The 26775-nt window shown below is 29.6% G+C and overlaps 1 protein-coding gene, 1 long non-coding RNA gene and 1 pseudogene across 2 annotated transcripts; 2 read left to right on the top strand and 1 right to left on the bottom strand.

Annotated features, from left to right (window-relative positions):
- The first annotated feature begins 1971 nt into the window (after window positions 1-1971).
- LOC100792026 (receptor-like protein 35) lies at window positions 1972-4422 on the top strand. Its single transcript, XM_014766601.3, has 2 exons — window positions 1972-2309; window positions 4178-4422. Exons 1-2 carry the CDS (start codon window positions 2021-2023, stop codon window positions 4210-4212), a joined length of 324 nt encoding a protein of 107 aa, XP_014622087.1. The 5' UTR covers window positions 1972-2020; the 3' UTR covers window positions 4213-4422.
- A 3403-nt stretch (window positions 4423-7825) lies between these two features.
- LOC100785508 (synaptonemal complex protein 1-like) lies at window positions 7826-15475 on the top strand (annotated as a pseudogene).
- A 3514-nt stretch (window positions 15476-18989) lies between these two features.
- Window positions 18990-20331, bottom strand: LOC100784974 (uncharacterized). The gene is made up of 2 exons (XR_418134.4): window positions 19657-20331; window positions 18990-19563 (listed from the first exon to the last, which is right to left on the bottom strand). It is a non-coding gene; the product is annotated as an uncharacterized lncRNA (long non-coding RNA).
- Window positions 20332-26775: the final 6444 nt, after the last annotated feature.

Below are 26775 nucleotides of genomic sequence, written 5' to 3'. Positions count from 1 at the left end.
GTAACCACACAGAGTGCACACCAGAATATGATAAGCACATAACACACTGGCCGAAAGGTTTGACCTGCTCTGATACCACTAAATGTGACACCCTTTACCATTCATATAATATTACACAATTATATCAAAATCATAGGTCAAAATATACAAATACCAAGAGCACAATTTGTCAAGCAATTCTCATCAGAACAACAATATTTTATTTATAATAATAAAGGAAAATTTTCAATTTAATAAACATCCCAAAATAAAACCCCAATTTAATCCTCTAAGGATCCCTACACATGTTCTCACTAACCCCCAATTGTGAATAACTCATCCCTTACCTATAAGCGGGCTCACGTGTCTTCCGATAGCGATAAAGACATTTCTAACAAGTTCCTAAGATTCCTCTGATTGCTCTGATAGGATTTCTAAACGTTAGAGAGAATGAGAAGGGATTGAAGCTTCCATTTGTACTATCTTTATGAGATTCCTTTTTCTCCCTACACGAGTATTATCTCGTAAATCCCAACGGTAAAAGTGTGCGCAATTGGATTTCGAATAACATATCCAAATTTCATGAAAATCCAATGGTTAAAGAAACTAGAATCGTAGTTTTACTGAGACTATTTTGGGTTTTTACAGGAAAAGAGAAAGCTACGGTGCGAAGGGTATTTCTCATAGCTCTGACATGTTTTTGCAATTATCAACGGTTAGAATGCTTGGAATTGGGTTTGAACATGGTGATCAAATTTCACGACGATCCAACGGTGAATGAGTCTGAGATCGTCGTTTTGTGAGACAAGTTTGGTGAAAAAGAAAGGGTTTTGGGAGGAGAAAAGAGAAAAGCGAAAATGAGGCAAAAATGTGGCACCTGACTTAACATAGCTATTTATACTTAGGATACTCAGTCTATTATTTGTTCTATATTTATTTATTTATTTATTTTTACTAAAAAACATTTTAAATTTATTTACGAAAAAAATGAAATGTTACACATGTAATTAATTGGTACGCTACTTAATTTGTTTTATTTTATTTTGTCTTTATCCTTTCTAGTTTCTGACAAAAATGATCTTGATTGTCATGTGTCAGTGTTAGGAGCTTGCAAGTCCTACATTGACCCCATTCCACACGGAAATTTTTTGTGCAAGCTTAATTTTTCCATTATACGTGGGATCTTATTTTTCTTAAGTAGTCGGATTTAATTTAACGTTCATCCATTGCTTAATTACATTAAATAATCATTATACTTTTCGTGTTTAAACTCCTACAAAGCAGATTATCAAATCAAGCGCTTCGAACTTTGAATCTGTTTATGAAAACATTCTTTTTTTCGTTGAGAAAAAGAACCGGTATTTAAAAAAAACAAAAAATCAATAGACATTAAATTTTGATTTTTTTTTATAGAACAAAAAAATGTAAATGATAAGTTAGGAGCTGAAAAACTAAAATCTTTAATAACTTGTTGAATTGAAAATATTTGTTAAAATTAATAAAAATGATTATATATATATATATATATATATATATATATATATATATATATTATAATCAAATATCTATTAATTTTGTTTTTTTTTTCATTTATAAGACTTGCGTTCGAATTTTTCTTTTAAATTTTTTTGTCATAATAAACCTGTTTTATATAGTCCTTTCCTTACGTCTGAGTGGGTCAAGCAACAAGCCTGAATATAAAACAACTATACTATTGTCAGGTCTTACAAGTCATGCATGTGTGATTGATCTTTCAGTTTTTAGTTTTTATCTCTTCATTTTGTTTTATAATTTCTATCAAAATGGTCATATATATAGTATCAGCGTCAAGAGCTTTATAATTCATACATGGACCCGCGTTCCACACGGCAAATTTTGTTGCGCATGATCAATTTCAATAATATGGGACCCATATATTTCTGATTCTGAAGCCATTAACGTCATCCATTGCTTACATTCCATACTTTTTATACTTTTCGTGTTAGAACTCCTGAAAAGCAGAGTATCTTTAAATCTGTTGAGCAAAACAATTCATAAAAGCATGGGGTGGTTTCCTTTTCTTGTCCTGAGTTTCTTGCTTTCTCATTTTCCTTCACAAACGTCTTCATTCATGCCATTTTGCAACTACGATGACGCCTCCGTCTTGCTTAGCTTCAAGAGCTCATTTACTCTCGATAGCTCTTCTCTCTCTAATCCTTGGTGTGAGTCTTGTCATCCAAAGACAGAATCATGGGAAAATGGTACGAATTGCTGCCTGTGGGAAGGGGTGAGTTGTGACACCAAGTCAGGTCACGTAATTGGCATAGACCTTAGCTGCAGTTGCCTTCAAGGTGAATTTCATCCCAACACCACTCTCTTCAAACTCATTCATCTTCAAAAACTCAACCTTGCCTTCAATTATTTTTCCAATTCTCCAATGCCTAACGGCTTTGGTGATCATGTGGCTCTTACTCATCTAAATCTATCTGCCTCTGCATTTAGTGGTGTTATTCCTTCTAAAATCTCTCACCTCTCAAAATTAGTGTCGCTTGATCTCTCATTTCTTGGAATGAGAATTGAAGCAGCAACCCTGGAAAATGTCATTGTAAATGCAACTGATATAAGGGAGCTCACTCTTGATGGCCTAGATATGTCTTCCATTAAACCGAGCTCTCTATCTTTGTTAGTGAATTTCTCATCCTCTTTGGTCTCTCTTAGTCTTCAACAAACAGGATTGCAAGGGAAGTTAGCAAATAACATACTCTGTTTACCCAATCTTCAAAAGCTTGATCTGTCTTTCAATAGGTATCTCCAAGGTGAACTTCCAGAGTTCAATCGGAGCACTCCTCTTAGATACTTGGATCTCTGTTACACTGGTTTTACACTGGAGTCTCTTAACTATTTGGATTTTTATTCCTCTGACTTCGAAGGAACTATTCCTCTGTTTTTATATAAAAAATACCTCATATAAAAAATATATTTAAAATCAGGGTTTTACCGTCATTAATTTAGAAATCAATTAATATAAATGTTTTATTACGAATTGTATAGTCGGATTTTAGATCACAATGAGCATGCACTGATAATATCTTTTATGGAAAAAAATACCTTTAATTTCCTGTAGAGTATATATACTTAGAGACACATGCTATATTTTCTTAAAATGAAAAAGTTATGTAACTAAACAAGTCGTTGTCAATCCTTGTAAAGCATATTAAAATGAATATGTATGGGATAAAGGGAAAAAATGACAAAGATAGTAATAATGAAAAAGTTCTCTTTTCTTCATTGATCAATCCTTGGTGTGGAATGAGAGATATATAGCCTAGAATTATTATAGCTCATCAAAAGGATAAGATGGAATCTATCTGTGAGACAAAAATAAACAATTGATGACAGCTCTATGATAGCTATATCAATGATCTAATACAGCTCACACAACGCATAAAAGTTCTAGAGTACTATTCTGGAAACTTGAATTTGGTCTTGAGTATGTTAATCATGTGTAGCTTGATCTTGTAACTTTGGTTGTTTTTCTTATACCTGCCCCCCTCCCCCCACAACCTAAAGGTAGGAAGATATTAGCTTGGATAAGTTGATGATCAATAATTTATGTGGGAGAGCCTTGGTGAAAATGCCTGCTAGCTGGTTGGAGAATGAGACTGGGAGCAGATGCATTAATCCTATTTGAGCCTTCTCTCGGACTATATGGCAATCAATGTCTAGGTGTATAGTTCACTCATGAAACATGGGATTAGCAGTTATGTGAAGAGCACTTTGATTATGACAATATAAAATAGTTAGACTAGAGCAAGTGATATGAAGATCACTGAGAAGATAAGTCATTGTATCCCACATGTGGTTGAAGCAAGAGCTCAGTATTCAGCCTCTAATGATGAACGTGAAACAGTATCATGTTTCTTCGGCTTCCATAAAATTAAGGAGTTTCCAAGGAAGAAGCAATACCCTGTGATAGGTTTTCGCAAATCAACACAGGTTGCCTAATCAGCATCACTGAATCGGCATATTTGGACAAAGGATTCGCTATTGAAAAATAATCCCTTTCTTGGACACCCTTATAGTCCAATTTTCACCTACTTTTGTTGTTCATGATGTGCTTTATGTCCCTAAGTTTAGTTTCAATCCTATTTCTATTTCCAAATTAATCTTCACTTTTGCATTCATATTAACTTTTGTAAATAACCTTTGTCAAATTCAGGAAATAAGCTCCTCGAAGATGATTGGCTTGGCTAAATTGCAAGAGGGTGTTTATCACCTCATTGTCAACAAGAATAGCAAACCCACTCCACCTAGATCCTCACATGAGACTAATTCAGCCACCACCTCTATTACCAACTCCAATATTTGGCATTTTAGATTAGGACATCTATCTAGAAACCGTTTGAATGTGTTATACCAATAATTTCCTTTCAAGTCTATCAATGAAATGTGTGATTTTTGTCATTTGGCTAAACAAAAAAAATTGTTACATTCACCAAGTATTAGTAGAGCCTCCAAGATTTTTTGAATTAACTCATTGATATATCGGGTCATTTTTCCAAAACTTTTGTACATGGTTACAAGTATTTTCTAACTATTCTTGATAATTATAGTTGCTATACTTGGATTGTGCTACTAAAATTAAAAGGTGAAGTCCAATCACTTGCAAAATTTTGTTCATTTAGTCAAAAATCAAATGCAAAACAAATGTTAAATATATTCGCTCCAATAGTGGACCTGAGTTTTTTCTTAAAGATTTTTATGCTTCTAAAGGCATTTTGCATCAACTAGTTGTGTTGCCACACCCCAACAAAATGGGAGAATTGAGAGATGACATCAACACATTCTTAATGTGTCAAGAGCACTCATGTTTCAATCACATATTCCCAATCATTTTTGTTCATGTTTTGTTAAGCATATTGTTCACTTAATAAACCGTGTCCCATCTCCCATCAATTGGAACAAAACTCCTTTTGAACTTCTACACAAATAACCCCCTGATTTTCTAAATCTAAAAGTCTTTGGTTGTTTAGCGTATAACAAGTAGGAGACAAAAATAAACAATTGATGACAACTCTATGATAGGTACAGTAACTATCTAATACAACTCACACAACACAAAAAGTTATAGACTATTATAGAAGCTTGAATTTGGTCTTGGGACTGTTGATTATATGTGGGCTGATCTTGTAACTTGGGTTGTTTTTCTGATACATATTGTTCAAAATTTTAATAGGTTGGAAAATAATATATTATAAATATAACTTAGAAAGTTGTGGAACTAATAGATTATTGATATAGTGGCAATGTGTTCTTTATCACAAATGTTGTTCATGTAACATGTCCATTATCCAAGATTAACTCAGACTTAACAAAATAAACCTACATAACCTGACATTTAAATTAGGATAACACTTTTAAAGTTAATCAATTATGATTCCATTAATTATTAACTATTGGTGAAGATTAAGTCTAACTGGACGTTTAGATAAAATGCACATTTTGTTGGGATAAATATCCATTTTGGTTCCTAAAAGTGTCTAGCATTGACAGTTTGGTCAATTAAAGATAAGAAATTTGAATTTAATCCCTAAATGCGTAAAAAGTACAATAAATTAATCCTGCCATTAACTCTTCTCCGTTAACATTAATGTTTCTACATACGTGGCATGTGACCTCCCTACATGGTAGTCCAAGTGTGCAGATAAGATCTCATGTGATTAATGACTATACTGAATTAATATGTAAGTATGTTTATTATAGACTAAATTGTCAGTATTAAACATTTCATTTTTTTATTACAACACCCTCTTCCATTAAAAAAATGTTAACAAATTAGTCTTTGAACATAATAATTTACTCTCATTTTAGTCTTTCAAAGATATAACTTATTGACAAATTAATCCATGAAAAATAAAGCACCTAATTAAATAATCTCAGACACAGCACATGCACACTTGCATGAATGCAAACTAAAATTACAACTATCAAACAAGAAGTTTAATACAATGCAAAAAACCATTTCAAACATGTGCACTTGGAGGTAGGCATGGAATTTGATGTTGTTAGAATGTTTATTAATGTTAAGTAAAAGAAAAATGATCACATTAGAGGTAGAGCAATTTGCAAACAGAAGAGATGTCCATGAGAGATTTTTAAGGTGTTCAAATTAAACTGAATCTAATTGTTCATAAATAGTCAAATCGATTCCAAAAAATCAATTAAATGAAAATTGCAAAAATCAAAAACTTAAAATCACACTTTTTTGCCGTTTGATCCGATTGTCAGTTATTGTTATAAAATCGAACAAAACCACATATTATAGTTATATTGATTTTATTAATGTATGTTTTGCATTATGTAGTTAACATTGTTTTAAATTTTTAATGATTAAAGTATGCAATTTATAATGTATTTCTTTCTATAATAAGTTTTTAATATTTGATTTTTGTTGTGATAATTAATAATAAGTATTAGATAATTTATTACATTCCTTTACTTTAATTATAATCAACATTCATATTATACTTTCATTTGTTAAAAAAGAATGTAGCAATATTCTTAAAAATAATGTTAAATATCAAGTGAGGCACAATTTACTATTATGTTACAAAAAAGGTTGATTATATTATTTTTTTTAATAATTCCAAATAAAAGTAAAAAATTAATAATTTTCAACAAAAATATGTTAAACAAATTTTAATGAAAAATAATATAGCATAATAATTATATAAGTTTAGTCAATAGATTTTACATTATGATAATATATTAAAAATAATAAGCGCTATGAACACCCTTAGGAGAGTTAGTTATTGTGCTTGAACCAAAGTTACAAAAAAGATTTCAAATTAAAATCTTTCTGGAGGAGCATAGTTGTGGTAAGATTTTCAAAAACATGCAAGCTATTCTGAAATGGGTTGCATAAAAGTAGGCCGATAAGTTAAGAGTTCATCCAAGCTTAATTCATATTTAGGCACACGAACATAGAAAAAAAGACTATGATCAACAAACATGAATGAAAGGAAGATGATTAGGATTTTGAAATAGGCTAAGTTGATGGCAGTTAGAGTTGAGTTTCCTATTTGATAGTCATAATTTCAATTTACATGCTTGTGAGTGTATTGTGTTTAAGATTATTTAATTAGGTGTTTTATCTTTTGTTGATTAATTTGTTAATAAATTGTATCTTTGAAGGACCAAATTAACACTAAGTTGTAATGTTCAAAAATTAATTTGTCAGCACTTTGGTGTTGTAAAAGAAAGAAAAACAAACTTTCAATACTCACAATTTAATCAATGATAAACATATTAACATATTAGTCCAATACAATTGTCAATGGCGTAACATCCTATTTGTATACATGGACTCTCAAGTAGGTAGAAACATTAACTTTAATGGAATGAAAAAGAGTTAACGAGCAAACTAATTTATTATATTTTTTATATATTTAAGAATTAAATTTAAATTGTTAGCATTTACACTCTCAAGAATAAAAATAAATATTTATCCTTTATGTGTGGGGATCGAAAAGTGTCATAAATTTACAATAACTCACCCATCATCTTTAACTAATTGAGTTAGACACCAAATAAAAATACACATATTTAAATATTAGACATAATTGAATCTTAAAATTTAAAAATTAAACCAATTAAAACAAATTATATAAATAAAAAGTTATAAAATATAATGAGGGAAAAAAAGGAGCATTTTGTGACTTTTGAAAGCATCATTAACGGTCTACACTAACACGAACCCCGCGCGCGATAGTATAAATACTACTGCATCACCATGGCGGGTGACTAAGTTTCAATTACACTCTGAACTGATTCGTCTCTTGAAGCGTAGCGCGACAGAGAAGAAAAACGCTCGAACACTTCACTCTCATTTTCTAGGGTTCCATTTCGATCTTTGCAATGCAGAAGAATCTAGGATTCCCAATCTCCAAAAGCCTCGACCAATTCAAATCGCTGTACGGTTCAATTTCGGCAACACCGAAGCCATTATCTTCGCGTCCTTCTGCGGATTCCGTTTCGTCGGGGAGTTTCGCAAACCTGAAGCTCACCGCAGGTGTTGAACCGAATTTCATATCGATTTTCCGATTTTCCTCCTGAGCGAAGATTGTGTCGGAAATTTTGATCGTAATATGGCCATGCATCGTTGATTTTTTCATGTGTAGAGAAACTGGTGAAAGAGCAAGCTTCGGTGAAGACTGATCTTGAAAATGCGGTATGATAATGTCTTCCTTTGTGATTGAGCTTGAGCTGTGAAGAGAGGAATCTCCGCACGTTAATTAAAGTGTATATATAAGATGCTTAGGGTTTCGTTTCATTGTTTTATTGAAATGATGTTACTTTCTTGTTGTTCCTGTTGTGCAGAATTCTAAGCTTAAGAAGTCGCAGGAGTATGTACATGCATTAGAAGAAAAATTGCAGAATGCGTTAAACGAAAACGCGAAGCTCAAGGTCAAGCAGAAGGAAGATAAGAAAATGTGGAAGGGATTGGAGTCTAAGTTCTCTTCTACTAAGACTTTATGTGATCAACTTACAGAGACTTTGCAGCAGCTGGCTGGTTTGGTTCAGGACGGTATGAATATTCAATTTCCCTCTGTTTTCTATTTATCTTTTAGTTTTCATCGTTTTAGTTTTTCTTTTAACTAGCCATTTGGTTTATCTTGCTGATATAGCTGAAAAAGATAAGGAAACATTGGAAAATAAACTGTCAGCTAGTTCAGAAGCGCTTGATAGCTTGAATAAACAGATGGATGGTTTGTCTTTGAAGCTAGATTCTGCACAGGAAACAATTAGTACACGTAAGTTCTTTTTTATTAGTTTAAAACTTTGGTAAAATAAAAATTATTTTAAATGTAGCTTGGTTTGATTTGTCATATTTGTGATGTTCCAATATGTAATATCTGTAATGCTCCAATATATAACATACTGTTATCACTATTATAGGTGATAATGAGCTAGAGAAGATCAAATATGCTACAGAAGAAAGGGAGAAATTTCACAGAGATGAACAGTGCAGAGTTACCAATGTTATACAAGACAAGGGTGAGGATTAAGTTGCAAATTTGCTGCAGTTATGTTTAATGTTTTTATCTCTTGGAATGTAGGATTGTATGAATATATTTAAACAATTTCAGATGAGGTTGGTCATTACTAAACATCTTTTGGTCCTCTACGGTCATGAGTTCAGTTTATGTGCTTTTTTTTTTTTTGTTCAGGTCATATTTTGAAATTGGGAAGTTGCATAATGCAATGTACCAACAAGTTGACTTCCTGTTTTGCATGTTTTATGGTTTATAATCTTATACAGTATTTGTACTAAGCTTTCTTCCTTCTTTAATGAATTGATTTCTTGGAATTGTTACTGTTACTTATCTAGCTAATCTAAGGTTCCATTGGTAATCAGTACAAGAGTTGGTACAAAGTTGTAATAGTCCTCCCCTTGACTACATTTCAAACCCAGAAGATGTGTCGGCCTGTTAGAGTCATAAAAATAGCATTTGGAGATGCTTATTTAAGGTATGGTTGATTGCAATTGGAGCTGATAATAAGCTTAAGAGTGATGAATTAAATCAAAGGCTAGACTTCCATTTCTGTACTAAAATGAAGGCTAGACTTCCATTTCTGTGTGGCTTGCTATATCTATTTATATTATTATCATGCACTTAACAATTTATTTAGATTATTAACATGGATTTCAGTTTTCTCTATTGCAAAGATTTTTAACAAATAGTACTAGAATAATGATTTATAATTCATTTCATGGATGTTGAAGAATGGAAATCATTACTTATTTGAGACAGAAAAAGAATAGAATATCCATACCTCTGTTTGAAAGATTGGAACAATGATTTAAAAGTATACATGCCCTTACTATGGGTCAACCACAGGCAGGGGTGGATGTAGGGAGTGGTAAGAGTGGGCCTAGGCTCCTCCCTCTTCAATTTTTTTTAAATAATATATATATATATATATATATATATATATATATATATATATATATATATATATATATATATATATATATATATATATATATTATTGAAAAAAAGTTATACTCTTGTAATTATTAATATAATTATATATGTAGAGGTCAAAAAGGTAAGCATACTTCTGGATAGTAGTCTTGTGATGTTATGTATGTGTTAGATATATATTTATGTTGGACACTACATGGATGCTTTGAATATTTTTAACCACACTTTTGTAACTTTTTTACTTATATGTTTGAACTCTTATATCAATACAAATTGGATTGCATTAATAATTAAATTTTAGTATTTATTATGTCTACAATAACTCCTACTTGTTTTTTAAAATATGAATTGTCTATTGTCATGTCCTACGGTTTTTAAACTTTGTCATTTCTTTGTGTCCATGTGGTATCATATCCCTATCATGTGTTGCATCCATAATTATAGATCACAATTTATTTACTTTCAACCCCTCCTCGGACTTTTTCTGGATCACAAGTAACTATTTACTTAATACATACAAGTTTACTCAACAGCTTCTGTCCTATATAACATGAGAGTCCCTCAAGATGGAGCCATTCTGTTCCAAATCTCAAATTACAAAAAGAGATGTAAAAGTAACTGCTGTTTCACTTTGACTAGGAAGACACTGATAAAATTGTTTAAAATAACATTATTTTGATTTATCATGGAAGATTGTCTCATTTGAGGTCTAGATATATAATGAATGCCATGTACTAAGATAACACCGACTGGCTTTCTTCTCATATCATACTTGGGTTAGTACTTTGTCTTTTGTATCACATCAAATTGATGCAATTTCAGGTTATTAACTCAGTTTTTTTCTTTTCCTTCATTCCCTACCTAAATCCTTATAATTTTCAACAGACTAGATATCCTGTATCTCAACTTGCTACTGATTTGAATTGTTGTATGGAATTTTACTTTGTTTTCAGACACTATGATAAGGAATTTAGAAGAAATGTTAACATCTAGTAGATTGGCTACAGAGAATTTGAACTCAAAGTTGGAAGAGGTTCACCTACAGTTAAAAGTTAAAGAAGATGAAATTATGCATCACTTAACCAGTCAAGAGAAATTGGAGAAAGAAAAGAGTGATCTTCAATTGTGGAATGCAGGTCTTGCAGAAAAGCTTGACATCTCACTTCAGGAAATCAAAAACCTTGAAGAATCACTTCATTCATTGGCTGCACATTTGTCAAATTTAGATAAAGAAAGCCTGAATCTTTTGAGCAAGTTTGATGAAATGAATCTGCTCTATGCTTCTTGCTTCCAGTTGGTTCAGCAGGAGAGAGAAACTTTCTCAAAGCATGCTCGATACCAGTATAGTGAGCTTAACAATAAATTTTTTGTCTTGGAATTAGAAAATAATGCAGCTCAAATGAAAATTCATGAGTTAAGCAAAAATGTGGATGAACTTCAGAAAGTTCATGAATCTACTCTAGCCAAGCTTACAGAGGACTCTCGATTAGCTGCTGAGAGAATTCAAAGTTTGGAGTCAGAAGCTGAAACTTTAATCTCAAAAAAGAAAGATGCAGAGGTTTTAATTTCCAAATTAGAAAAGAAAGCTGATTTTTTGCTAGAAAGTTCTAGATCATCAGAGAACCAAGTGGTATGACAGTTAATCTGCTTTAGCTAATTTCCTATTGAAATACATTGTAGTGTTCTTTATTGAGGTATCTAATGTTTTGCAGCAAGGTTTACTGCTGAAGGTTTCAACCTTAGAGACTGAAAGCAAAGAAAATACAGAAAGACTGCAGGCAGAGATATCGAAGAAATCAGATGAAATAGATACTTTGCAAAACGAGAGAATGAAACTAGAGCAGCATGCTGATTCTCTTGATAAAGAAGTCATCCAGCTTCAGAATTCCTTGGAGGAAAAAGATAAGTGTATTTTACATTCTAAGGAACAGGAAAAGAAGCTGGAAGATCAGATTGCAGAGGTTTTGGAGCAAACATATAGTGCAAATTGCCTGTTCCTGACTTGTGTTTTGTGTATTATTTAAGTTTTTTGGATGACTTTGCAGAATCTATCATTATTGACTGCTGCTGAAAGCAAACTTTCAGAGGCTAGAAAGCAATATGATCAAATGGTAGAGAATAAACAGTTAGAACTATCAAGGCATTTGAAAGAAATATCTCAGAGAAATGATCAGGTCTTATATATAACTGGTTACCTACTATAGGTGCCTGATGGTACAGTGCCCTAACTTTGCACGAAAACTTCATTATCTGAACAGGCTATTAATGATATTAAGAGGAAGTATGAGTTGGAGAAGATGGAAATTGTGAACATGGAAAAAGACAAGGTTTGATATGATTTCCTGGTATTTGTAGAATGTAATTTCCATTAGCATGTTTTTAACCAATTTGAACCTTTAGGTTAACAAAGCCATTGCAGAAATTGAGGGAAAGTGTGGCCAAAAACTTGCAGAATGGAAAGAAGAATCAAGGCAGCAGTTGATGCGCATTCAGGAGGAACACGCGTTGCTCGTAAGCATAGAAAAAGTCTTGAATTCAAAATTATTGGCTGCTTAGAAGTATCCCTGTCATTGCATTTTCTATTACATGGGATTGTTATAAAATATCACAAATTTTGAAAAGAACCAAAATTCTGGATTCAATATGGAACAATTTAGTATTTCTCTAATGATTACCATCTAATAAAAATACTTTCTATCCAGATTTTTTTCCATATCTAAAATAACATCTTCTGATATATAATTCTTGATAAGGAGATTATCTATGATATCAATTAATTCTTTTTTATGTGTTGTAAATTAGAAGAAATCACCTGTTTTTTCTTTTGTTGCTTGAAATAGGGATCTATATCCATAAATATATGAGTCTTTCTTATCTGCATAATTGATAAAATTATTGGATTATGTTCTGATTTGTCTTTGGTTATATTTTTAATTACTTTATGTGCTAATTAATTAAAAAAACCATTTTTTAAATAAAGTTACTTTGTGATTAGTATTTGTTTGAGATGCAATATAAAGTCATTCATGTATCATTACCTAACAGCTTGAGCTTTCTGTATAGTTTGTTAATTACATGGTACGAAAAGTCTCTATAACTGTGGTCTAGAGTTCAATGCTTTCTACTCTTATTATTCTAATAAAACGTTGAATTTCAGCCCAAGGTAGATCATAGGGAGACTTGTGCATTATCCACACTTAAAGTCCAAAAGGCTCTTACGTGAGGGGCATGTTAAAGATGTAAAATAAAATCATTCATGTGTCTCTTCACCTAAGAACTTAAACTTTGGATAACTGGTTCATGATAGTAATAATTAGTAACATTAAATCTGTTATTTAAATGTATCAAAATTTTCATGTGAAAATTTAAATTGGTCTCATTAAGGTTTATCTTTGACTATTATAGTCCTCTTACCTTTCTTTAAATTGGTCTCATTAAGGTTTATCTTTGACTTTCCTTTTTTATGAAATTTGATTAACATTAAGTTGAAAAACTTACAGGCACTAGGTCACTTGATTTTTCCTGCTCAATTTACAGGTTACTCAAATGAAGCAGGAGCATGACAAGATGCAACTAAGCCTCATAGCTGAACACAATGAACAACTAAAGCGTACCCAACTGCAAGCTGAGAATGAACTGAGAGAGGTGCCACACAAACTCACGTTTGTCAAAGCCAAAATTTGTATACAAATTTATTCACCTGTTGCTATCTTAATTATATGTAGAAAACAATGTATATGAGGAATGATCATGAAGCTCAGATTAAAGCATTGAGGTGTGAACTTGAAGATGAGTGCCAGAAGCTGGAAGAGGAGTTGCATCTTCAAAAATCCAAAGTATGGAATACCTGATACAACAAATTTATTTCTTCTCATAATTTTTCTTATTATATTTATTTTTCGGAATATATTGCAGGAAGACAGGCAACGGGCTTTGTTGCAGTTGCAGTGGAAAGTGATGAGTGACAAGCCCAAAGAGGACCAAGAAGTGAATTCAAAACAGGTTGACTTGTGTTTCAATCTATTTGTTTGTGTCTGTCTCCAAATGGATGCCACATTTGTTAATTTTCATGTTGAGAAACCTTTGGTTTGACATATAACATTTATCCTTTGGTAGGCACAGTTGGGGAAATGAGAAGATATTGCTTGTATAGCATTGTAACCTAAATGTGCTTCTTTAATATTCTTTCAACACTAGCCTGTGAATTGTGAACTTAAATACATAGAAGGGTGATGCAAATAAAGACCCACTGGTCTATGCATTTTCTTCATGGTAATATTGTCACTTATGAAACAGGCATAATAATGTTACTTAAAGCATAAATATTTTGTAATGACTTATTACTGACATGATATTAGATAGATTTGATTGGTACAATTTCTCACAGCATAGCTGTTCTAAAATTTAAGTTAAAAAGATTTTTATTGATGATTTTGCACATCACAAAGGAAATGGTTAAGATAGAGCTCTGAAGGCTTCATGTTGTAGGAGCTGAAATAATGTGTGTTTGTGTGTGTGTTTTTAGATGATAGACATTGGTTTGGTTGTGATTTGGTATCTGTTACTGTAATCATGCTTCGTTTCAAGCTCCTTACTATCTTAAAGATGAACGCTATCGAAAGTAACGACTCTTTCTATTTAGTGGTTTCATGAGTGTAAGGATATTCCAATTGCAATTTGTTTTTTTATTCTGATATCATATATGCTTAAAAAGAAATTTCCTGAAAAGATGTGTTGTGAGTGATTAAGATATCTCAGCAATTTCTATTTGTGGCAAATGTGATGAGCATATGAATATGATGATAATCTAGTAGATAAGTGTTAGAATATATTTAGTGAGTGCAAATTTAACCAACCTTTTTAATGAATTTCAATTGAATTTTCAAATTAGCATAATGCTTTTCATATGATAGGATTACTCCATTTCATCCATTAAGAGAAGGAGTTCTTTTGGTGGTAAAAGAAATCAGCATGACCTAGTAAGAATGGTATTCCAAAAAAAGGAAATTTTACTTTATCTTCCATTCATAACATATTATTATGTTCTCACCAAGTCACCTAATTTTTTTCTGTCCTTCCTCTCTCCTCATAGGACTCTCCTCACATTGAAGCGACACAAAGACCAGTACCAAAGTTGTTGAAAAAAGTGGAGAACGTTAAAACAGGAAGTGCAGTGAGCATTCCCAAGCATCATAGAAAGGTGACTTGATTCACTATGAATAATGACCAAGAGGAAGGAAACTTAAATTCCAACAATTGCATAGCAAATGATAAGTATTGTAGGGATCTCAATTGGTGGTCTGGAAAGATAGTAGAAGTAAATAACTTATGATATTTGGAAACTACCTTAGCTTCCTTAACTGAATTAGCAGGTAACTTGCCATGAATATGAAGTTGAGACTTCTAATGGAAGAACTATCACAAAGAAAAGAAAAACAAGAAGTACTGTCATGTTTGAGGCATGTATCTGTTTCTCTTTAAATGCTATTAACCATATATATAAATATGGTTGCACGCATGAACTACATTAACACACCAGATCTCTTGGCTTCCGAGTGCAGACATCTTACATGCCTGTGAATATTGAATAATATCTTGTCTTTATCAGGACCCTAGAAATGGGAAGACAAATACACCAAAAGTAAATACCCCTGGAAGTGTTGTTAAGGTAACCAACTCAGATAAAACTTTGTTTTTGTTTGTTTGACATGCATAGCTCCCTAGCTTTATATTGGTGTGTTTAAAAAAACTCTTTATCGGTAGCTCACAGAGATGCATTTCTTAGTGTGGTTAAAAAGAAATTTTTAATGATAACTTTGAAGTGTTTTAAAATATTATGCATATATTTACTTTTTGTTTAATAATTAACATGAAGTATAAAAATACTGCACTGCAAGTCTATTTTTTTTAATTTATTAGTGTATATATCAAAATAGTTAATTATAATAGAAAAGAAGTATACACGTACATTAAAATTCATTTTGGTAATTACATATACAAAAACGATTTTGATTAAAAGCATCCAAACAATTTGTTTGTAAAAATCATTTTTCTACTATACATTTCATTATCCAAATAAAAAATCAAGTTATGTTGAAATCAATTTTAACCATAATCAATTTTACAAAAGTAGGTTGATCCAAAATCAATTTTTACAAACACACATCCATATTCACTTAATCTTCATTGTTACATTATTCTTTCTGATGATACCAGAAATGATAATGCTAGGAGATAATATGATCTTATTAGTTTAAAAAAATTATATTTAATCCAGTTACTATTTTTTAGATTTCAGTCTTTTCCATGTTGATTATCTAATGGTGAAACTATTTATCTTTTCTCAGTAAATAGAAATATTTGTAATTAGTTCTATAAGAATCTCATGCTTCTCTAGGTCCAATTGCCTTGGCACAATATTTATCAAGTTGTTAATGCTCTTCTGATATGGTATAATTAAAAGCAAAAACACGAAGGGTTTATTGCTGAAAGTTTCTTTTTCCCCTTTTGTTTCTAAAAGAACATAGGATAAGCTGATGTGATATTAATCTTTGTACATACTTTTGTTTATGGTAACATATAAGAGTTTTTGCATATGCTATTATGCTGTTTCCTGGTGTGCTGTAGTAATACTTTTTATATTACATATCACAGATGCAGAGCATCAAAGGAGGAGGCCATCCTCGTCCTTCAAATATTGGTGATTTGTTTTCAGAAGGGTCTCTTAATCCATATGCGGACGATCCCTATGCATTTGATTAGTGGTATTTACAATCTGATACTGACTTACTGTAATCCTAATTTTATTTCGTTTGAAATGTGATGCTTCCTCCTACTAAAAGCCAAGAGAAAAGTACCAAAGCCATTCCAGAGCTTCCTAACTCTGTCTTGGTGATGCAGTGTTTTTACAAATGTTAAAATTGAGATAGACTCCATGCTATTACTTACTAATAACCGTTCCCTGGAATTCTATAATTTGTTGTCTCAGACTCTCAGCCACAGCCTCTGCCAGGAAATAAATACCTTGAACTCATTGTTACTTAGATTCAATCACTTTTGTTCCTTATCATTTACACATTCCATCTCCCCAAAACCTAGAATGATATTGGATCTTTGATGACAGTATATCTGCAGAAACATGTATTCTTTATGTCTTATGTCCTCAAGCAACCACATGATGGATTGATGATTGATGAACAAGAAATTTTTTAATAAACTGGTTTTCTAGGAGCAATTGCATGTTTGTGTTACATTATGCAAATCACAGCTTCCTCAAATTGAGTTGTGGAAAATTAGCCAATGCATAAACAGTCAATTAAAGGCTTTCTTTTGGTTCATAAAAATGCAGTCTTCTTCAGTGACCGTCCCTGTTTTACTTGATGACTGCTTTATGATTTTCAGTTGCCCATGGACTGCTATTTTCTTGAATGCCAATTTTCCATAAAGTGATACATGAAGATGCAATTTTATTGAACCTTAAAAATAGCCAAGCTGAGTTGAAATTTAGCAGTGTTATCATAGTTTCTTGGTATTGTTGAAACTTGACAGATCTCATGACTTCCCTGTTAAATACTTTCTATCACTTGTTTTAATAATTGTTAGTACATCTTTTTTCCTTTTAATCCTTAGATGAAAAAACTCTGCATTTTGTTTTCTATATGAAAAAATATTTACCAAATGGTCTTGCCCATTGCCGCCATTACACTGTCATAATTGATGAAGTTTTTCATTTTAGTATCTTGTTGAAACAAATTTATACTTCGTTTCATGAAATATTTCTACATTTTGATCCCTACACTTAACACATTATTTTTATTTAGTCCATATAAAAAATACTTCTATACCAATATATTGTCAACAAATGGTGGAAGTTAATTTGTAGAAATTTTCCATATAAGAATAAAAAATGTAGAGATTTTCATATACAGACTAAACCAACTAGTGTCAACTATCGGACCAAATTTTTATTTTAACTTAACATATGTATATCTCCCTCGGCCATCTTTCTCTGAGTGCATGTGTTTGATAACAATTAGTGTTTGAGAATTGAGAGTAGGGATTTAACGTGTGACCCAGCAATTCGTTTCTTCAATTTTTATCAATGGACCAATTGATTATTGGCTTCTTGTTGTCTTCTTTTGCTTTCCATATTTAATCGATGTTAATGGGTTTGAAAATGGATTGAAGATTGAAAGCATCAAGCTGAAAGACATTTTGTTTCTGCAGGTTTGGATCTACTGATGACGACAGACTAATAGATAGATGCAATCCCCTTGTAATTTGTTAATTCAAAGAATTACTCCTGTTTGAACTGTCTCTGTTGAACGGTATTGTAGATGGTTTTGTAATTGTAAATGACAAACATGACATAATACTTTCATGATATAAGAACATAAACTGTAAATTGCACTGGCTTGGTTTGTAAATATTAATTTTTCTAGAAAATAGAAAAAAGAATGACATTATCAATTTATCATTCGCAATAAGGAGTTTGTTGGATAATTTTGAGTTTTGACCCATTTAGGGTCATTATGAAACAAAATATCAAACTACTGCTTTTTTTTTTCAACCATTTTCTCTCACTATTCTTGATCATGACAGCGACCTTTTTTAGTAATTAAATGCTATATTTTTTTCTATAACTTCGTACCCTTTTTAATTTATCTTTTAAAACCTTTTTAACAGTCAACTTCTTAAAGTTTGAGTCAAAGTGAAAAATGTTACAATTACAATTTAATAAACCTTAAATTGAAACTAATTAAATAAGCTTGACAGAATTTAAAATCGTTTTGCTTTAATCTAAACTTCAACGGATTTAGTTACAAAACCAATAATTTAATTAAAATATAATGATAGTGTATAGGCTTTTCTATATTGTCTTTTAATAATAGATTTGATAACATTGTCGGGTTTTCTAATACTTATTTTAAAAACCATATCTAGAATGATTTATGATTAATTAACAATATAAAAAAACCTACAGTTATAGTTTACGAAAGTTAAACTCTAAAATCAAAAGAAAGGAAAAATATTATGCTACTATTTAGTACGAAGAGTTTAAGTTATATACATGGTCACTGTTATTCAACAAAAACATCACAAATCATAATGATCAGGTCAAACCGTCAAAGTTCTAGACTTCTAGCGACCTGGCTTCCAGTGATAATAATCAATACAACTAAAATTTCCGTCATTCCATTCACTTAACGACGACGAAAAATCAAACGCCCATTACTCACATTCAAAATCAGAGCAACACATTCAAAACCCGATTCAATTCAAAGACATGATCCATTGACATGTACAAATGCCGTGATTCTTGAGAAAAAACGAAAACGCTTGATTTTACGACTAATGATTCGTTTACGGTCATCAACGAGCTAAAGCAGTTTAAAGCTGCGTAAACGGAAGTAGAACAGAGCATGGAAGAAGAGCACTCTCTGAAGTCGTAACGCAGAGGAAAATATCAAAGAAATTAGAGAAGGACGAAGTTACAAACGGAGAGCAACAAGAGGAGCTGAACGAACAACTCCGTGATAGCGCAGAGCTTCATCTTCTTCCTCATGAAACGCTCCTTCAGCAATTCAATTTTCAGGTCATGGATTTCCCTCTTCCACTTATAAAACAAATCGATCAATTAATTAATTAATTAGGAAAACATAAACACACAGAGAGATATATATTAGGGTTTAGGGTTTAGAATAAGGACCTGATTTTGGGAGATTGGGGAATTCAAGCTATGGAGAAGCAATGCAGCTTTTGCACAGCGACGCAGTGAGGCCGCTGCTTCCGATTTGGCACCCTTTTCCATTTCCTCTATCTGCAGCTGCGCTTTCAAATGAAAAATGCCACCAGCCGTAACTAACTTTCTCTCTTCCCACGCCAGCTTTCTTCTTTTGATAGATATAATAATAATTAGATTTTTCACCCCGTGAGATTAAGTTTTTTTTTTTTTTGAATAAAAGAGAGTTTGAATGTTTTTATTTGGATTTAATTTTTTTATTTCGTTTAATAATATATGTGGACATCTGTTAAAGAATATGATAATTTTTCTTGTTTTTTTTTTGGGTAAAATTACATTTTTTTCTTTCTATTTATCTTCAATTTCAATTTTGGTCTCTTTAAAATTATTCATGTATTATGTTCTCATTTTTTATCCAATTAATAATCTTGTCTCTTAATTCAGATTTAGATGTTAACTATTACAACACGCAATGTTGATTGTCACATGTTACTAATTGGACAATCGATGATTGTCATGTGTCATAGTCTGATTAGATGTCGACTCTATAAACAATAGAATACATTATTATTATCATTGGGTAATCAGATGATCGTCAACATTCAATGGTAATGGTCAACGTCTAAATCTAGATTTCGGGATCAAGAGTTAAAAAAGAACAAAATACATTAATAATTTTAAGGGGAACCAAAATCAAAATTAGAGACAATTAGAAAGGCTAAATTTATAATTTTATCTTTCTTTTATCAAATTGATGTTACAATTTTATCTTAAATATATTCCGCATGTTATTTAATGTATATATTCATTTGATGTAAGTTGATGTGAAAATAAACATAAATAATTAATAAAGAATATGACAAATTTTACTTAAATTTAATAGTTTTAAAATATAATCTGTATACTTTTAAATTTAAAAAATATGATATTTTGATTTAAAATTAAATTTAAACATCATTCATATAAAAATTATATAAATTAAATTTAAACATGAATATATAAGAGTCTCTAACAAAAAAATCTTTGATTACAAAAATTTAGTTGTTTCAATGGATAATGAATTTAAATATGTATTAGCACAACATAAATAGAATATATAATAATTTAAAAAATTATGTTTTCAAACTAAAAAATGAAAGATGTTTTAATATAAAAAGAAATATAAATATCATTTATATAAAATTTATTTACATTAAATATATATATTTAAGATTTTTTTGATATAAAAAATAATAAATATAGAAAAAATAATACTCAAATGAATTTGTCCTGGTGGATATGTACGAATGAATATTGACGTGAATTACCACAACAAAAATATAATATATAAGAATTTAAAATAATATAATTTTTCAGTCAAAAATATATACTTTTTATACATTCAAATAAAAAAATGAAAGATATTTTGATATAAAAAATTTAAATACTAATCATATAAAGTTGTATATATTAAATCTGAATATAAATATTTAAGAGTCTTTTAACATCAAACAATTAATGATGATAAAAGAAATTAATTATTTGAATACATTTGCCCTTAGTTACATGTGTGATAGAATATAATTAGCACTACTACAAAAAGTCCTTTTGAAGACACGTGCTTTACGTTAGTTGTACAAGGAACAGCTTTAATAAGTGGTGCGGTGGCATTTTTGAAATTATTGTGTTACAAATGACATTTTAGGACGCACATTCTAAGACGGTTATTGAAAACCGCCTTAGAATGTTATGTTTCTTATAATTTACGCCGATTTTTAGTAAAAAACCGTCGTAATTTTCAAAATAAAAAAAAAACAAAATTGTGCAACCTCGTCCTAGCTTGTTCACCTCTCCGCTACGAACTTCTTTCTTTGAACCCTAGCGCATGTTTCTTCCCCTTTCTGCTTGGTCCTTTCTTTGACATTCAACATTGAACCTCTGCTCTTCGACATTGTAGCCTTCTTCCATTGAACTGGACGAGGTCGACTTCATCGCTCCAAGTTCCCGGGTTGAAGTTTCATGAAGAAAGAGATTTGCTAGTGACTTACAAACTTTGTTAGGTTAAGGTTATTTGAAGCTTGTTTTTGGTTAAGGAATTCGTGTACTGTTATTATCTAAGTTCGCGGGGTTCCATATAATTTATGTTAATGGTGATGTTTGCTAATCGTGGTTGCAGGGAAGAAGCGCGCATGTCAGCGATGAGTTGTTGGTGAAAAAGCTAATGCATTTTTGATTGGGCTGCAAACAGGTCAATGACTTTTTTTTTTTTATTGAAGCTCTGGTTCATGTTCATATGATGTTTTATTAATTTTATATTTTGTTCATATGTTAAAGTTTGTTCATATACAACTGAATGTTAGTTTGACATGGTAATTGTTATGATGATAATAAAGTTGTTGGTCTTTAATCCCTTTCAGAAGTTAGAGTAGAAGTCTAATTTTAGTGAAATTTAAATTAAAAAAGCTAATGTTGGTCAAAAAACTAATAATACTAAGAACTAATATTTGTCAATTAAAAAAAAGGACTCCTGTTCTTGGTCTGTCTGTTTAAAAAAAAGGACTCATATTCTTGGTACTGCTGAACTATATATAAATTATAACTAATAGCAACCAAGATCATTTTATTTTATTCCACACAGTTACTAACTTTCTGCTTGTACTCCATGGCATGTGCTTCAGCATGCAAATTTAGCTCTGAAATATGAGCTTTTATTTGTCGAATTTGTCAGACAGCCAACAAAAAAGATGAATCTTTATCTGTTACGAGAAACTTCAATCCAAGCTTTTATATATATATTCATATAAAAGTTATACACATTAAATTTAAATATAAATATATAACTGTCTCTTCAAATAAAAATAAAAACTTAAATAGATTACCCCTAATATGGATATTCATGGGATGAATGAATATAAATATCAGTTAACATAACATAAATAAAATATATAATAAATATAAATATCAGTTAACATAACATAAATAAAATATATAATTATTTAAAATATAATTTTTATTCAATCAAATTAAAAAAATAAGAAAATTTTGATATAAAAAAATTTAAATCATTTTGTATTTTATGTAATGAAATTAAATATATATTAATTCTATAAAAAGAAACATTGATTTTGGTTTTTTTAAAAATTAGTAAAAAAGTTTGTCCGTAAATTTAGTGTAAATTTCTTTACTTGTTTTTATATATAAAAAATTCATCAATGTGTTATATTTTATATGATAAATTAGAATAAATAATCAAATTGATCATTCAAAATATGAGATACTCACCAATTCATCCATGAATTATAAAATATTCAAATTTAATTCTTAAATGTTTAAAAGTACAATAAATTAATCCTATAAATAATTTAAAGATAAATTGATCATCAACAAATATAATTTATTATTAAATATTATAACTTAATGATAAAATACTCTTACAAATTTAACTATATAACCAATTTGATAAGTTAAGTTTATATTTATTTCATATTTTCTGTGTTTATAAAATAAAATATCAATAAATATTTTACTGTAACAAAATTTAATCCCAAGACTAATTTGGAAAGATCCAGACATAAAAAATATATTTAAATTAAAATTATTATAATAAAATTATATAATGGGAAAAATGTTATTGTTAATTTTTAAAATAATTATCTTAAATTCAAACAATAATTTATAATTATATAACAATATAAAACCAATTTAGAGTGCATTACATAGCTATTAAATACTTGTATAATTTCACAATTACATTGAATAATATTTCACTCAAAATACGAATTAAAACCTTCTATAATTAAACCTTTAGAATGCCCTATTGTTGAGACGGCCGGGAAAAGTTGATATTTCGACACATTCCTAAATTCGAATTCAACTTCCTACGTAATAATGAGTTCTAGGGCCAACTATTATAAATAACATATATAAATTTGATGTCTTTTTTTCAATGTATAAAGAATAATATAAGACTGTTTAATATTATACGAGCACTAATTATGAATATTTTGTTAATTATATTGCTATTTTTTATTTGTTATTTTGTGAATAATTTGTTATTTAAATTTTGAAATAGTAAATCCTCTTTCATATAAAATTGAAGAAATACTTAATTTTCTATTATAAATATTTCAATTGTAATGTTTATTTCAATATATATATATATTGCATTTGACTGTTGCAATGTTTATTTAAAAGTGTCTTTGACTTATATTGCACTTAAACTCTCTAAAAGTAGCAATTATATCTTCCACTTTTTAAACCCCTTAAAATTTACTTACAATTAATTAGCTATTGCTCCTATACCAAAAAAAAAATTAGGCTAATGTTTTTAATACAAATATTAATTAATCATGATGATCCCAATACATTTACATGCGTGATATACGTCATGCTTTATAACCATAACAGTTTTCTTAATAAAATCAACAACAACAAAGTCAATTTTGTTCATTTCTTATGCATCAACCAATCAAAACCCAACGATCATTAATACTGATGTTAATAGTAAGTTCAATTATAAATATTATATTATTATTAAAATAAGATACCCAAAATATTAATGTATGTTTTCCTTCAAGAACCAGACACTCGATTTTTTTAATTAATAGTACTAACAATCACTTTTTAATAAATTCTTAGTTTTAATCTTATTCTTATAGTTACCAAGAGACATGAATTTATTTGTTTTTTGAATGCGAGACATGAAAAGTCAAATGAATTTTAACACCATTTAAAAAAATTATAGTATTTAAATTCATGAGAAAACAATGACAATCATTTAACAATTAATGCTGACAAATATCGGAAACATGAATATTTAAAAATATTCTTCATATATTAGATTGAATAACATCTATATTTGTTTTTTTTATTAAAATGATAAATCAAAATTTTAAAATAAATCATTTAAAATTAAATAACAAATATTTTAAAATATTAAACTTAATTTATTGGACTTAATTAAAATGATCAATAATAGCTCAACTAAAAATGGATACAAATAATGTTGTTAATAATTTTTATTTAAAAAAAAACCTTAAATTTGAATTTATAATATATTAAATATTATGCATATATTTAGTTTGATGATATATTAATATAAATATACAATAATTAAATATTGATAAAAAATTAAAAGGTAGAAAATACTTACTAATCAATCATCAATTCACATATATTATAAAAATTGCATGTTTTCTTAATTTTTAATATTTTTTAAGAGATTTACAATTTCATTTTAGTAATTTAATTAAAATTTAAAATTATAATTTTGAAAGATTTACAAAAAGAAATAATTTATAATTTTTCATATTTATTTAATTTAATATTTTATACTTAAAAAATTGATATTGGTATAAAATTTTACTTTTTAATGAATTTAGAGATTTGGAGATAACACGATTAGGTTAATTTTAATTTATAGTTAAGATTAATATGTTAGTGATTATTATTGTCCTAGCCTTGATTTTATTTTTCTTCTTGTGCAAAGATTCATTTAATAATTTAATTATCCGAGGTCAAGTTTTCTATCAATATAAAGTTGGAAATAAAAGTCGCTACGTGCCATTTGAAATAAAACGAAAATTCTCTTTAAAAATCATTCAAGACTAAGTGCATATTATGGATATATTCTTTTTAAATACTAATTTCTTATCTATCTATAATTTTACATTATTATCTACTCCCTATTTATATTATTACCCGTGGTTGTGACCTTCACTATTTTTAATTATTAATATAATAAAAATAAAAAAACAAATAATTAAATAATCACATTTAGATTCTCATTCAATTCTATCACACTCATAGATGATCTGTTGTGCTTTTGTTTTGTAAATCAAGTAAATTTTAAAAAGTTGTGTTTGTATCAAATCAAAAGTATAAATAATTATTAAATATATAACAAATGTAATTATCTAAAAATTAAATTGAGACATAATTTATATTAATCATAAAATAACAGTAATAGATAGAATCGTAAGAGAGAGAGGAATAAGGAAACGCATGATAAGCAATAATGCCTTAGCCTTCAAGTTAGATCAATTTCCATCCTTGAAGTAGTATGCAGCCAGAACAAAACCATACGGCGAGAACAAAATCACTTCATTAACTTAATGCATCCTTCTACGACAACAATTTTTTTTTTTTCTAGATACCCTATTGGTTTACAAAATTCTATTCACTTTAATTAACTCACCTTTTCACTCATATACTACTCACTCACACACTTATTCGAGCACCATTCACCATCACAAAGATCACTCGAGTCCATTTTGACGACGGTTAACTCATACGTCATAGTAGCTCCAAATCTTGACAAGTACATTGCTTAAACTAATTTGAAGTAAATATTTCAGTTTTGATTCTTCAGTAGGCATAAGCTTATAGTGTTTCCTGCTTTGAGCTACATTATTTTGCAGAACTAATCCCAGTCTCTATTAAGTATGCAGTAGAAATGAGTTTCAGAGTTCCACTGAAAACTGCATTTCCAAATTCAAAATTACCACACTAAATTAATCAACCATTTTCCAACACCTCATAGCATTTTCAGGGATGGGATGGACCCTCCAAAGTTTTATCATTTATTTATATATACACAGAGAAACATAACTTTCTCGTGCACTTTCCCTTCTTTTTAAATTTTAATTATATAAAAAATCATTTATGGATGTAGTGATATCTAGGGAAAATCAATGATGATGTCAATTTTAATTTATCAATTGAGATAATACAGGAAATTTTAATTTTATTCCTCCTATCATATATCATAATTATACCTAATTATCAACGTAGGTGCATATATGTTATAAAATTGTTCACAGAAGTTTCGGTTAACGAATTATACGTTGAAGGATAAAAATAATTATTTATCCAATAAAAAATCGATTACATACTATTATCTTGATTACATAATTATTATGTTATCCAAGAAGACATAAGTGTTTTTTTTACAAAATTCTCGTATATGCTATGTGTTCGAGTACATTAAAATAGTCTAATATATTTTAAGAATCAAGGCGAAAGATAGTTTTTAAATATTTGTCTTCCTCAACCCATCAAAATGCCTTTTTTAAGAAGAAGAAAAAAAAAAACCTAAGGCTCAAATCA

This window comes from Glycine max, chromosome 14, assembly GCF_000004515.6.
Source record: "Glycine max cultivar Williams 82 chromosome 14, Glycine_max_v4.0, whole genome shotgun sequence".
Taxonomy (NCBI): Eukaryota; Viridiplantae; Streptophyta; class Magnoliopsida; order Fabales; family Fabaceae; genus Glycine; species Glycine max.
Note: the sequence above shows the minus strand (reverse complement) of the source record. Positions and strands in the feature narration are given on the sequence as shown.